The following is a 14,744-nucleotide window of genomic DNA, read 5'->3' on the forward strand; positions in this document are numbered from 1 at the left end:
GATGTCAGCAAAGGAGGTTACCTCAGAGTACAACAGGATCTTGATCAGTTGGGCCAATGGGTCAAAGAGTGGCAGATGGAGTTCAATTTTATAAATATGAGGTGCTGCATTTTGGAAAGGCAAATCCGGGCAGGACTGATACACTTAATGGTAAGTTCCTGGGGAGCGTTGCTGAACAAAGAGACTTTGGAGTGCAGGTTCATAGTTCCTTGAAAGTGGAGTAACAAGTGGCTAGGATAGCAAAGGTGGTGATTGGTCAGTGCATTGAGTATTGGACCGACACTTCTGCCATCTACAATCCGACTCCACCACTAAAGACATTTTTCCATCCCCACCTTTGCCTGCTTTCCGGAGAGACCACTCTCTCCGACACTCTCGTCTGCTCCACACTCCCCTCCAACCCCACCACACCCAGCACTTTCCCCTGCAACCGCAGGAAGTGCTACACTTGCCCCCACACCTCCTCCCTCACCCCCATCCCAGGCCCCAAGACAACTTTCCACATCAAGTAGAAGTTCACCTGCACATCCGCCAATGTGGTATACTGCATCCGCTGTACCCATTGTGGCTTCCTCTACATTGGGGAAACCAAGCGGAGGCTTGGGAACCACTTTGCAGAACATCAACGCTCGGTTCGCAATAAACAACTGCACCTCCCAGTCGCGAACCATTTCAACTTCCCCCTCCCATTCCTTAGACAACATGTCCATCCTGGGCCTTCTGCAGTGCCATAATGATGCCACCCGAAGGTTGCAGGAACAGCAACTCATATTACGCTTGGGAACCCTGCAACCCAATGGTATCAATGTGGATTTCACAAGCTTCAAAATCTCCCCTTCTCCAACTACATCCCAAAACCAGCCCAGCTCGTCCCCGCCTCCCTAACCTGTTCTTCCTTTCACCTATCCTCTCCTCCCACCCCAAGACGCACCTCCATTTCCTACCTATTAACCTCATCCCACCCCCTTGACCTGTCCATCCTCCCCGTACTGACCTATCCCCTCCCTACCTCCCCACTTATACTCTCCTCTCCACCTATCTTCTCCTTTATCCATCTTCGGTCTGCCTCCCCCTCTCTCCCTATTTATTTCAGAACCCTCTCCCCATCCCCCTCTCTGAAGAAGGGTCTAGGCCCGAAACATCAGCTTTTGTGCTGCTAAGATGCTGCTTGGCCTGCTGTGTTCATCCAGCTTCACACTTTGTTGTCTCGCATTGAGTAGTGGAGTTGGGAGGTCACAATGAGGCTGTATAGAGCATTGGTTTGGCCTCTTTTGGAGAATTGCGTGCAATTCTGGTCTCCCTCCTATAGGATGGCTGTTGTGAAACTAGAAAGGGTTCAGAAAAGATTTATGAGGATTTTCCCAGGGTTGGAGGACTTGAGCTATAGGAAGAGGCTGAATAGGCTGGGGCTATTTTCCCCGAAGGATTGGAGGCTGTAGAGTGACCTTATAGATGTTTATGAAGTCTTGAGAGGCATAGGGTGGGTGAATAGCCAAGGTCTTTTCCTCAGGGTAGAGGAATCCTAAACTAGAGGGCATTATTTTAAGGTAAGAGGGGACAGACTTAAAAGGGATCTAAGGGGCAACTTTTTCACGCAGAGGGTGGTACATGTCTGGAATGAGCTGCCAAAGAAAGTGGTAGAGGCTATTATAACATTTAAAAGGCATCTGGAGGGGTATATGAACAGGAAGCGTTGAGAGGATGATGGGCCAAATGCTGGCCAATGGGACTGATTTATTTAGGATATCTGGTCAGCATGGACAAGTTGCACTAAAGGATTTGTTTCTGTGCTATACATCTCTCTGGCTCTAAGAGCTTCAGCATAATGAAACATTCCACAAAATTTATCGCTGGTCCACATACAGAGAGACTAGGCCAGTGAACCAACACTTGGTCAAACAAGTAGGCTTTTATAAAGTGTCTGAAAGCAAGGCAGAGAGTGTTGGGGGGGAGGGGTGGTGAAGAGGTGTGTGGATGAAATTCTCAAGCACAGTACTCAGGCAAGTGAAGGCAATGGCTACCAACAGTGAGAGTGTGGAATTTGCCACCACAGGGAGAGGTGGAAAATATTGTAGATGGATTAAAGGAAAAGCCAAAAGAGTTCATAATTAGAGGAACAGAGACTTTTCAAAGGGGTGTAGAGTTGAAGTAGGATGCAGAAATAGTGACTATCAAGACAGGCCACAAAGAAATTTGAAAACAAGGAAGAGAATTTCAAAATTGAGAATTTGGTTGATGAGGACTTAGTGTAGGTCAGTAAGCACAGCGTACTAGGAAAACTGGCTGCAAGTTGAGACAGGCGCAGTTTGAATGACTTTATGTTAACTCAATTTTATGTTGGGTAGATAGCGGGAGGCTGCCTGGTAATAATGAGACTAGAGATAACAAAGGCATGAGTGAGAACTTCAGCAACAGGTAAGCTGGCACGGGCAAAATCAGGACACAGGACACAAGTGGGAATAGTGCTGCATTGATGAATTTCTCTCAGCTTGCAGTTAAATTTATCAAATTTGTGGTTTCACTTCAGACTGCTACAAGGAAGAGGAACGGAGGGAGGATGGGGCAGGTCATAAGCTAGGAAACAAAGATTGGAGACATTGAAAACAAATGACAATCTTCCAATATTTAACTGGAGGAAATGTCTCCTCATCCAGTCCTGAATAGACAGTGTGGGAAGTCAGGAGAAGTGGGAATAAGGTGAATCTGGGTATCCTCAATGTACATCTAAACAAATGCCATACCTTTAGATTGTAGGGGACAACATGTTAATGAGAAACAGAGAGGGGATCATCAGTAGATCCTTAAGAGAATACAGAAGGTAATGTTGCAGGAGCACAAGGTGAAGCTACTACAAGTGATATTTGGGCTACAGTTAAATGGATAATAAAGGAATCAGAGGATAGAAGTACCAGCACAGTCATGAAGTATTACAGCAGAATGGTGTGGTCAATCATGTTGAAGGTTGTAGACATTGTCAAGTGCTTGAGATGTGAAGTCTCTGTTGCAATCACACAAGACATTTTTATTTCTAAAACTGAGACGGTCCCACATGAAACAGTTTCAGTGGAGTTTTCAAATCCTTACGGATATTTGTTAAGAATGAAGGAGAGAAACAATGCATTACCCTTTCCGGAAGTGACCAAGTAGGTCCAGGGCAGACATATTCTTCCACTGGTGGCAAATCCACTTGAAGCTTAAACTAAAAATATAGGGAGAAACAGGGCCATCGTGAATGTGGAGACAGTAAAATGCAGCAAAGCAACAAAATTGTCGTCAGCAATTCAAACCCGAGCTGTTAAACCAAAAGGTATGGAAGAATAAAAGATTTGCCTCATCAACATCTAACAGGGCACTGTGCATCTACTCTTACAAAAACATTGCACAGTTCAGTTGACCCCCTCAGTGATGCTGACCTGAATGGAATGGAATGTTTAGCCCAAATCCTGCAAAGATTGCAACAGCCAGTCAGTGAGGAGTAAAGCAGGACTTCAGGCTGTTATAAGCAAGTAAAAATGTCGTGATCCAGAGGGTGACTGCAATCGGGGAGCTGGTGATCCACGAGGGGGGTGGCAGTGGGGGGGGGCTGGTGATCTGCAGCGGTTGGCAGTGGGGTTCCAGTGATCCAGAGGGAGGTGGCAACGGGGATCCGGTGATCCAGAGGGAGTGACAGTGGGGGATGGTGATCTACAGGGGGTTGGCAATGGGGATCTGGTGATCCACAGGGGGCCGGCAATGGGGAGCTGGTGATCCACAGGGGGTCGGCAATGGGGAGCTGGTGATCCACAGGGGGTCGCCAATGGGGATCTGGCGATCCACAGGAGGACGGGGGTTGAGTTTCCGTGCAGTTTCAGACAGTTTGGGAGAAAGTTGCAGGAGGGGGAAGAGCCTCTGTCTACACTCACCCGGCCATCATCGCAGGGTTCCGGGCTCACCGGCAAACCAAGCAGGAGGGCCAGGAGCCCCACCAACCTGCACCTATAACCCCGAACCATTGCCGCCCGCTGGGCCCACGGCAGCCCGAGCACGGGCAGGAGGAGGAGGCCGGCTCCGCTCACTCCGGGGCCGGGAAGTCCCTGCGATCGAGCTGGGAGCAGGCGGAGAGCGGGCTCGCACCGAACGGCGGCTGTGGTCTCGGAGCTCTGGCCATCGCTATCTCCGGGCTCCCTCTCCCAATGTCCCAGCCCCAGCCCTCTCTTTGTGACCCAGTCCCAGTCCCAGTCCCAGTCCCAACCCCAACCCCTTCTGTGTCCCAGCCCCAGCCCCCTCTGTGTGTCTCTCTGTGTCCCAGTCCCAGCCCTCTGTGTCTCTCTGTCCCAGCTGTGTGTCTGTGTCTCAGCGTCAGCCTCCCGCCTCCCACCGCCCAGGCCCAGGCCCAGCCCCTAGCTCTGTGTCTCCCACTCTATCCCTGTCTCTCCCCCTCTCCGAATGTCCCTTACCTCCCTGTGTCTCTATGTCACTATTCCAGCCCCTCACTCTCTCCCCAATTCCCTCACAATACCCCCTCCTTGGCTCAGACCTTTGCTCTCTGTGTCTCTCTCTATTCCCCAGCCCTTCACTCACCCTCCCCCTCTCTATGCCCCAGTCCGTCCAGCCCCTCGGCCCCCTGCATCTTTCATGTTTAAACACAGCCGCCGGCGCTGCACCAGAAGTGGATACAAATTCCGCTGGGATCAACTGCTACGGCGCCTCGGACCTGTCAAAGGCACGAACCGCGCATCGAGCGAGTCGAAATATTCCTTCAACCCTCCCCCAACACAAAGCCTCCAGCTTTTCAATCACTATCATTTCAAACCGTTTGTCGGAGATATTTTCCAAATTAGCTTGCTCAGAGATGTTATTACACACCTCTGGAGGTGGTGGGATCTGAACATGCCCACCCCCAAACACCCTAGGTCCAGAGGTGGGACATTACCACTGTGTCACAAGAACCCTGCCACTTGTGAGATTCACTTCCCTCTAATTGATGATACTGGGTTTGTCAACTCGACACTAACACAGTAGAAATTTTCAGAGATTGCTGGGTGCCACAGGGATTGGGGTGTATTGTCACCCGCTGCTTTTGATATGACTGGGTTTCGATAAGTTTCCTGTCCAGCTCTGCAAGTTTCTGATGACCATTTGATTTTGTTGTTCATTTCAGTGTCCCACCATGGGCTGTCTGATCCAACAGCAGTTTGTTTATAAAAAGGTCCACATTACAATTTGACAACTGTCCAGACCCTAGCCGAGTTAAAATCTTTTCTCTTTACTGTGGAATGCAGTGCTGGTGAAGTCCTTGCAGCTTGTGTATGGAGGGGTGTCAGGGTTAATGATTCAGGGCTGAAGCCTTTTCATCCGAACTCCAGGAGATGCAGCAAATCTGGATTTTCTGAATTGTCTAGCAGCGGGCTGTGGAGGCTGGATCATGAAGTATACCCAAGGCTCAGATAGATGTTTTTATCAGAAGGGAATTAGGAGTTATGATGGGGCAGGTGAATCTTCAAATCAGTCATGATCTCATTAAATAGTACAGCAGGCTTGATGGGCTCAATAGCCTACTTTTTCCCTAAAACTTATTTGATAAAGGTAAGAGGTAGAGATAGAAATGTTCACTTCAGCCTGGGTCTGCAGTTCACTCACACAGACATTGAGCTGAACCTTCCCAGCCTGCTGGTAATGATGGTTGTAGTGATGTTGAAAAATGGAATTATAAGTATCTGCTAGCTCCACACAGAAGAGGAAGACAGCCATGTAACCATTAGTGATCAAAATAATGGCAATTTTTGTAACGTCTCTGGCGGTAGGTGGTATAGTGTCCCTCCACCTATTAACGGAAGGTGTTCCCACTCATTCGCAAAAGGTGCAAGGCAGGGTCTTGGGGCTGGGAAAACATTACAGTAGCAACCAGTGGTGTAAAAAAATGTAAAGAGAAAGTAAAGAGAAAAGCATTTAACTCAGCTGGGGTCTGGACAGTTGTCAAGTTGTGATGTGCTCCTTGTCAAAAACAAACTGCCGTTGGATCAGACAGCCCCCGGAGGGACACTGAAATGAACAACAAAATCAAATGGTCATCAGAAACTGGCTGAACTGGACAGCAAAAATCTTGCCCAGCTCAAACAATCCGCCCTGGGCTGGTTCCCTGGCCCCGCTGGGAGGGACAGTTTGGACCCTTATCATCTTTTGATTTCTTCCTGCCCTTTGGAGGGTGCCTCCATGTTGAGATGCCCTCCCTACTCCTGACCTCCCTCAGCAGTGACCATCTCTCCCCGCGCGACTGGCAAGCTTCCAGAGTTGACTGACTGCTTTGAATGCTGCTCACCCTAAGACAGTAACAAACACAGAGGCAGACAATGAAAAGGCTGCTTCCAGGAAGATTACACCATTCCTACCATTTTAATGCAGGCACATAGCTCTGACTTGATCCCAATATCAAGGTTCTGAAGCTCATGTGAAAATCCAACCCATTGATCAACAATCTCCCTCAATGAACAATGAGGTCAGTGTGTGTACACTGGATCTTGCAGTTTGTGAACTGTCAAACCAGGATGTTTGATACAAATTGTTTGCCTGTAGATCGATAATTAAAGGAAGTAAATTATGCCTTGTTATACCTTTAACTCAGATAAACAAGTCCTGTACTGACCTTGCCACACCTATTCACTGCTTTGAATATGTGGATGACCTAACCCTCTTGGAATGTCTTCGGCAATCAATGTGCTGTATCTCAGATACAAGGTGAATCTCTTCATTGACTGAACGTGTAATTCACATTGTAATTCATGTGAAACTGAATCTTCAAAAGTGCAATGCCATGGAATTGTGTTCCATGTGCAATGCCTCTGATGCCCCTTTTATTAATTTAGATTATGCTGAAATTGCATGCATTAAACTATGAGGACTCTACATTCTATGTAATCTCAGATAGGATTACCAATCATGAGAAATGCTTCAGAAAGCAAAAAGGAGGATTATGCATTGCATCTTGTCAAGCATCACAAGATATCTCAAAACTGTGTCTAATAAGTAAGACCCATAGTTAAATATTCAATGCCCTTTTGAAATGCTGGATTTGTCAAAGTGCGTTTGTTTGGATCTGGATTCTCTTCCTATAGACCATTGGGTCCTTCCAGCCTGCCCCATCCTGTAATAAGATCACAGCTGATCTAGTTGTGATCTCAGCTCTACTTTCCAGAGATGAGAAGACTGAAACCGCATATAGTGCTCCAGCTTCAGTCCAATTAAGCCTCTATACAACTGAAGCAAGATTTTGCAATTGTTCTACTCAAATCCTGTTGTCATAAAGGCTAACATTCCACTAGCCTTATTAATAGCTTGCTGCAACCGCATGTTAGCCTTCAGTGACTTATCAACAAGGACAGTTAGATTGCATTGCACATCTACACTTCTCAGTTTCTTACCGTTTTGAAATAATCTGCACATTTCTTTCTCCTGCCAAAGTGGATAGCCTTTGAACTTTCCACATTATGTTCCATTTGGCATGTTCATGCCTAATCACTAAGCTGCCCAAATCCTCCTCAAGCTGGTTTATACCTTCCTCGCAACACATGTTCACACTTAGCTTTGCATCATCTAAAATTTGGAAATAATCCTCCCTCCATATCATTGTGGAAAATGTAGGTCCTACCTTGGATACCCCACTAGTCACAGCCTGCCAATGTGAGAATGACCTATTTATTCCTCCCCTCTATTAGTAAATCATGAATATGTCAGCACATTACCTTCTACACAATGGCATGATTCTCTTCCATGATCTCCCCGGCTCCTGAGCTCCTTCTCCTATGATATAACTTTCATAATTGGTTTTTCTTTTATGCTGCTTCTGAAGTGTCAGGATGTAATATTGGCACAGATGTTTGGGTCTTTCCAAAGGGTAGGGTTACCAATGAGGAATTTCCTGCCTTCCATACCTGAAATATTATTGTCCAAATATTCTCAGCCCAGAGAGCAGCAGTTCTCCAGGGTCGCCATGTCTGATCCCCAGGAGGTGTTTACTAGGAGGCAGACAGTCCCCAGCCCCTTGCCTTACCAGAGGATGTCATGTGGTCCACATTATGTGTGGAGATCCCCTCAGCTTGCAAGGCACAGTCAAGTATAGCAGGAGTGAGCCACATCTCCACAAAACAGAGCACACAGCAGTCTCCCAGTTCCCTTTGGAAGGTGAGTCTAGATCTGAGTTCATCCATTTTGTTTTCAATAGCTTGGGTGTTTGCCAGGAGTGCACTGGGGAGGGAAGAGGGACCAGTTTGTCCACAATTTCTAGCATTGGCAAAGACTTTCAAGGCCTTGGAGAAGGTGCAGATGAGTATTATTTGAATGAAATCAGGGATGAGGGACTTAATTATGTGAAGACTATTCAACTGTTTTATCTTCCTAAGAGCACAGAAAGCAATTGTGAAGGAATTTTATAGACTAAGTATGGAAAAAATTAGGATGTTTGCCTTTATTGCTCAGTCCTTTGAGTGTAGGAGTTGGAAGGTCATGTGAGGTTGCACAGGACATGGGTGAGGCCTCTTCTACAATATTGTGTCCAGCTCTGGTCGCCCAGTAATAAGAAGAAGATTATTAATCTGGAAATGGTTCAGAAAAGATTTACCAGGATGTTGCCATGTATGGAAGGTTTGAGTTATAAAGAAGGGCTTGACAGGCTGGGACTTTTTTCACTGGAGCATAGATGGTTGAGAAGCGACCTGATAGAAGTTCATAAAATAATGAGAGGTACAGATAAAGATAATGGTAGTTGTCTTTTCCCTAGAATGGGGGATTTCAAGGTTGGGGGCACACTTTAAAGAGAGAGATTAAAAAATGACATGGGGGCAAATTTTTACACAGTGGGTAGTTTGTGTATGGAATTAACTTCCCGAGGAAGTGGTGGATATGGGTACAATTACAATGTTTAAAAGACATTTAAGTACGGGAAGAGTATATGTCTGGAGGGATATGGGCCAGGATCAGGCAAGTGGGACTAGTTTAGTTTAGGATAATGTTTTGCATGGACAGGTTGGACTGAAGTTTCTGCTTCTGTGCTAGATGACTGCCCCCACAGCTCTTTGTGGCAAGAATTTCTAAAGACTCAGAACACTGTGAGAAAAGAAATTCCTCCTCATCTCATTCTTAAATTGGAACCCCTTTATTCTAGACCATGACCTTTGCTCCCAAACACTCCCATGAGGGGAAACATCCTCTCAGCATTTACCCTGTTAAGCTCCTTAAAAATCGTGTTAATTTCAATGAATTTACCTTTCATTCCTCTAATGAGCAGAGTCTGAACTCATTTAACCTTTACCCATAAGATAATTGCTTTATTCCTTGGATCATACCAGTGAATCTTCTCTAAGCTGCCTCCAATGAATAATATCTTTTTTTTAAATAAGGAGACTAAATCTGACCACAGTACTCCAAATGTGGTCTCACCAGCACCTTGTACATTGCAATAAAACCTTCCTAGTTTTAGACTCCAACCCCCTCGAAATGATAGCCAACCCTTTCCTACTGCTCCCAGACGCAATGATCCTAGACCAATGCTCCTATCAATCTTACAACGTCCATTTCATAACTTGCTTAGCAACACAGAGCTGCACAAGTTTCCACTGCTGACCACTGGCTCCTGGTTCAGCCCTGTCACTTTCAGGTGGTGAAAGGAGATCAAAATGAAACATGGGAATTATAATTCAGAGATAATGGGAACTGCAGGTGCTCCTGAGATGCTGCTTGGCCTGCTGTGTTCATCCAGCCTCACATTTTATTATTATGGGAATCATAATTGTTTTGTTATGTGTCTGCTGTCAGACTCTGTTCAGTCTCCAAAAGAATTTAGGCTGGGTTCCACTGAACTACCCGCAAGAACTCCTAACTTATAGACTGATCTCTGCACATGTTCCTGTGACACTGGGTTAGATCCTCTGCTTCCAACCAGGTCACTGAGCTTAATCATGTGACCCTGACACCATCAAAGCTTCATTGTCATGTACAATTCGGATGTTAATCCCAACACCATACAAAAATTTCCCAGGGATACAGTCCTGGGGTGAACTGGAAACATTACCTGTTTATTCCCACTCTAGATTAAACCCAGTGCTTGTCTCTCAATCTCGGTATCTTGTTAAGTCATAGAGTCATTGAGTCTTAGAGCTGTACGGCACGAAAACAGACCCCTCAGTCCAATTTGTCCATGCAGACCAGATAGCCTAAATTAATCTAGTCCCATTTGGCAGCATTTGGCCCATATCCCTCTAAATCCTTCCTATTCAATTACCCAGCCAGATGCCTTTTAAATGTTGTAATTGTACCAGCCTCAACGACTTCCTCTGGCAGCTCATTCCATACACACATCTCCCTCTGTGTGAAAAAGTTGCCCTTAGGTCCCTTTTAAACCTTTCACCTCTCACCTTAAACCTATGCCTTCTAGTTGGGGACTCCCCCAACCCAGGTAAAAGATCTTGTCTATTCACTCTATCCATGCCCCGCATGATTTCATAAACCTCTCTAAGGTCCCCCCTCAGCCTCCAATGCTCCAGGGAAAATAGCCCCAGCCAATTCAACCTCTTCCTATAGCTCAAACCCTCCAACCCTGGCAACATCCTTATAAATCTTTTTTGAACCTTTTCAAGTTTAACAACACATTCCTACAGCAAGGAGACCAGATTTGAATGCAGTATTCCAATAGTGGCCTAATTAATGTCCTGTACAGCCACAACATGACCTCCCAACTCCTGTACTAGAACATAGAACATAGAACAATACAGCGCAGAACAGGCCCTTCGGCCCTCGATGTTGCGCCGACCTGTGAACTAATCTAAGCCCCTCCCCTACACTATCCCATCATTATCCAGTACTAAAAGCACTGACAAATAAGGGCTAACATATCAAACACTTTCTTCACTATCCTGTCCACCTGTGAACCTCCACTTTCAAGTAACTATGAACCTGCACTCCAAGGTCTCTTTGTTCAGCAACACTTCCCAGAAACTTACCATTAAATGTATAAGTCCTGGCCTGATTTGCCTTTCCAAAACGCAGCACCTCACATTTATCTAAATTAAACTCCATCTGCCACTCCTCGGCCCATTGGCCCATCTGATCTAGGTTCTGTTGTACTCTAAGGTAACCTTCTTTGCTGTCCACTACACCTCCAATTTTAGTGTCATCTGCAAACTTACTAACCATACCTCCCATGTTCACATCCAAATCATTTATATGAATGATGAAAAGCAGTGGACCCAGCACCGATCCTTGAGGCACGCCGCAGGTCACAAGCCTCCAGTGTGAAAAGCAACCCTCCACCGCCACCCTTTATCTTCTACCTTTGAGCCTTTTCCCTCTTACATTGCAAATTGCCCCAAGAGATATCATTTCCAGGGAGCTGGACCACAGAGTGAGGAAGGAATGTGTTGTTTACTCGTTGGGTTTTTGGTTTGCACAATGATGGAATGAGAGTCTCCCTCTGTACAGCCACAACATGTGAACTGAGTTTCGGCCATCTCAATTTGATTCCCAGTGGTCTTCCGTTCAACGTCATTTTGTATTTAAATTTCAAATCTGATCCACATCTCTGTGCTTTCAGTCATTTCCAAATTAGTTGCCTATATACCGAGTGAGAATCTCAGCTCTTGTTTCTTTAGTCTCTCTTTGATCTGACTCAGATGACCTTTCACATGATCCAACAAAGATCCAACCAGTGTGTTCCTCTCTGTACATATTTGTTCTCCTATTCATTTCGTCTCACTTTATTCAAAATACTTGCTCATTGAAAACAGGTTTTGAAGATGTGTTAGTCTGTTCTCTCTCATTTAATACTGACTTCCTGATATCTAATACAGACACTTACCGGTTTCGTTTCAAAGTCCTAACTATTTGCATGGCGTGTTATGAGTTGCTGAGCAGCATAAAACTGCCTACAATGTAGTCCATGTCATTCCTTGACACACATAATCTAAAAGACAGCCAGCACAGGAAGTGGAAAATGGTTTGGAATAAGTTCACACGGGAGCAGGCTAGGTACACATTTAAAGGAGACCAAGTGTAGCTTTGCTAAGTAAATGTATGAGATATTGATAATGGGCTTCTCGACTGGAGAGCGTTTATTGTCTGGAGCAGTGACATTTCTCAGGCCATAAGACTTGATGGTAAATAATATGTTAAAACATATTATATCTAATAGTTGCACCAATAATCAGAACTATGGTGCATAGTGTATTACTTGAAACACAAAGCTTCTCATTAAATTAAAAGAAAATGGTCAAAATTCTCCTATTGGTCACAGCAGATGTGCTAAAGAAACAGGCAATGTTTGCAAAAGCAACCAATCAAAATATTCTAATTCAAGAAAACCAAGATTAAGATGATTACAAACTTGCTCTGAGCTCATATGCTGCTCAATAATTGCAGTTGTTTTCACAGTGTTTAGTCCAAGGGAGCAAAACTGATGTAATATGGCTAGATCCATTAAGATCATAAATCAGACTGAGAATTTTCTTTTAATTGTTAATGTGTTGCCTATTTTCAACAGCTTGATGTGTCTTGTGTGTAAGTGAACGGTCAACATGTTTTATGCTCTGTGTGTGCCATTTGTCTCTCCTTTTGGGCCTACACCACTGGCTAGCAGCAACGCAAAAACTGAGAGCCTCACAAGGCCACTCTAAAGCTTATGAGGAACCTGGAGAAGGTTTGGCCCCCTGATATTAAGTGTGCAGGCTCCCCAGCATGTGAGCAAACCTTGACATCCGTGAACAAAGCTCTTGGCTATGGGTGAATATCCCTGATGCCTTATGGATGCCTTGGGACACCTGGAAGCTAATTGAGAAAAACCTCTGACTAAAAAAATCTAGAGTGGAGCTCAGAGGGAGACTAATATCTAAATGTATCAATTTTTTGATAATCACGGCAACCATGTCAGTGCCAAATATATTGCCCTACATTCCTTTCGAGTTGATCAAGAAATTGAGAAAGGGACCCTGATCTTTAGGCCAGGGACTCCATAAATGTTGCTCAGATTTGCGTCCTAATGACGAGACTTCAGTTTTGATGCAGTGTATCAATATCCTACAGGAGACAGCAGTTATGTCTGGTAAGCCCAACTTGATTGGTGTAAAGAATAGTTGATACGTACTCTTTCCAGTGGTGGTAGAGACCATATCCCACTGGTCAGTCATCACCCACCTCCAGTCAGGTAACACGTCAACTAACAAGGAGCTGACCCACCACAGCCTGTCTGTTTCCATGAGTGACTGAGCTTAGTCTGAGCTGCCCAAGTGGACCAAAGCAGGGCACCGTGTAAACAGAGAAAAAGAAAGAAGATGCCAACTCAGTAATTAGCAAGTAGGAACACCAGGTCCATGTGTGCTAGATTGCCATGGTACGCATTGTTCAAACCAAAGAATATCAACAGAGTTTTGCTACCAGAGACAAGTTAAGAAGAAACCATATTAGACTCAAAACATTAACTCTGCTTCACTCTGCATTGATGCAGCCAGGCATCCAGCACTTTCTCGGTGTTTCAGGAGATCAGGCTCATCAAGAGTGGATTGTTGAAAGAAAAGCATTACACCATCATCTGGTGTAGAAATAGTTTAGAGGAAATGTGTGAGCAAGGTATAGGCATTGCAGTAGGGAAGACACTACTCTTCCTAACAGAATCCCAATGAATTGTTCAGAACATGCTCTCTCTACTTACTTCTCAACTCAAAAGAGCCAGTTTATCCTCACGGTATCTGTGCTCCAAAATGTGTTCGCCTATATAGATGGAACACTTAATTCGACGAGAAGTTTGACAGTGCTATCAGCTGAATCTCACAGACAAGTGAGACCAGACAATACAATGATCAGAGAGTTGGACGAGCAGTGTAGACTGGAGTTGTTTATTGGGACCACACGGAATCTCAAACACAGCAGACTCCGTGCCCAGGAGATTGAAGATTCTCTTGGGCAATACCCCATTGTCTGGAAACAGAACCAGCTGTAGTCAAGAGAATTCAAAGCGTTCCATTGCAGTTAAGCCAGTACTTACCCAGGAAAAGTTAAAGGATTAAAACTGTTCCAAATGTTCAACTGAACGCCCAATTCACAAATCACCTCCTGCCACCCCACCCCACTCCCCAAACTACACCCTCCTTGACTCCTTCCACTTCTGGGACCTCTGACACTTCCCCCCTGACAGCACCCACCAAACCATCTTAATTCCACCCCCTCCCCCAGGACACGACAAAAGCAGCCACACATCTAAACCAACATCCCCGCCAAATCCGAATTCCATCTCTCTCCATCTTCTCTTAAAATGAACAGGCTTCCATTCACTAATGCCTTGTTTATATACAAGGATAGGTCAATAATGATAAGGCATTGGATAAATACTGACTCTTTCATTCCCTCAGCCAACTTACAGCATTTTTAAAATGCTGACAGTTATTAAAAAGAATATTAGTGGGAAAAATATGTGAAATCCAGCCTTTATTGACTACTGATGATTAAATGCTTATTCTTAATTCCAATATCATTGAGGTACAGTACACGTCTGATAAAATCATTTGGGGCTTGCTGGGGGCTGCTCCACATTATTTATGGGTTCATGTTTCCAAAATTGTGTGAAAGTGCTGCATAGTGCAATAGAATGTGATGGCTATTTTCAGAGATACGAATTAAATACAAAATAGCATCTTGGCCTTCTTGGATGAGCAGTAGGTATGTACTGTAAAAAGCCTGTAAAAATGGCCAGGTTAAGCAAATTAAATCAACTAAGCTAAATATCTTAA

General features: G+C 44.9%; 1 protein-coding gene across 5 annotated transcripts in view; it reads right to left on the reverse strand.

Annotated features, from left to right (window-relative positions):
• tp53i13 (tumor protein p53 inducible protein 13) overlaps positions 1 to 4,554 on the reverse strand; it is a 38,917-nt gene extending 34,363 nt beyond the window's left edge. For 2 of the 5 annotated variants that reach the window (XM_059655246.1, XM_048557098.2), the window contains exons 1-2: positions 3,903 to 4,554; positions 3,125 to 3,199 (exon numbers count right to left, since the gene is read on the reverse strand). In XM_059655246.1, coding sequence (XP_059511229.1) covers positions 3,125 to 3,199; positions 3,903 to 3,992 — 165 coding nt within the window. In that variant the 5' untranslated portion in view covers positions 3,993 to 4,554. Of the gene's footprint in view, positions 1 to 3,124; positions 3,200 to 3,413; positions 3,860 to 3,902 lie in introns of those variants that run through there. The other 3 variants (XM_059655248.1, XM_059655247.1, XM_059655249.1) reach the window with 3 other exon arrangements.
• Positions 4,555 to 14,744: the final 10,190 nt, after the last annotated feature.

Source organism: Stegostoma tigrinum, chromosome 27 (genome assembly GCF_030684315.1).
Source record: "Stegostoma tigrinum isolate sSteTig4 chromosome 27, sSteTig4.hap1, whole genome shotgun sequence".
Taxonomy (NCBI): Eukaryota; Metazoa; Chordata; class Chondrichthyes; order Orectolobiformes; family Stegostomatidae; genus Stegostoma; species Stegostoma tigrinum.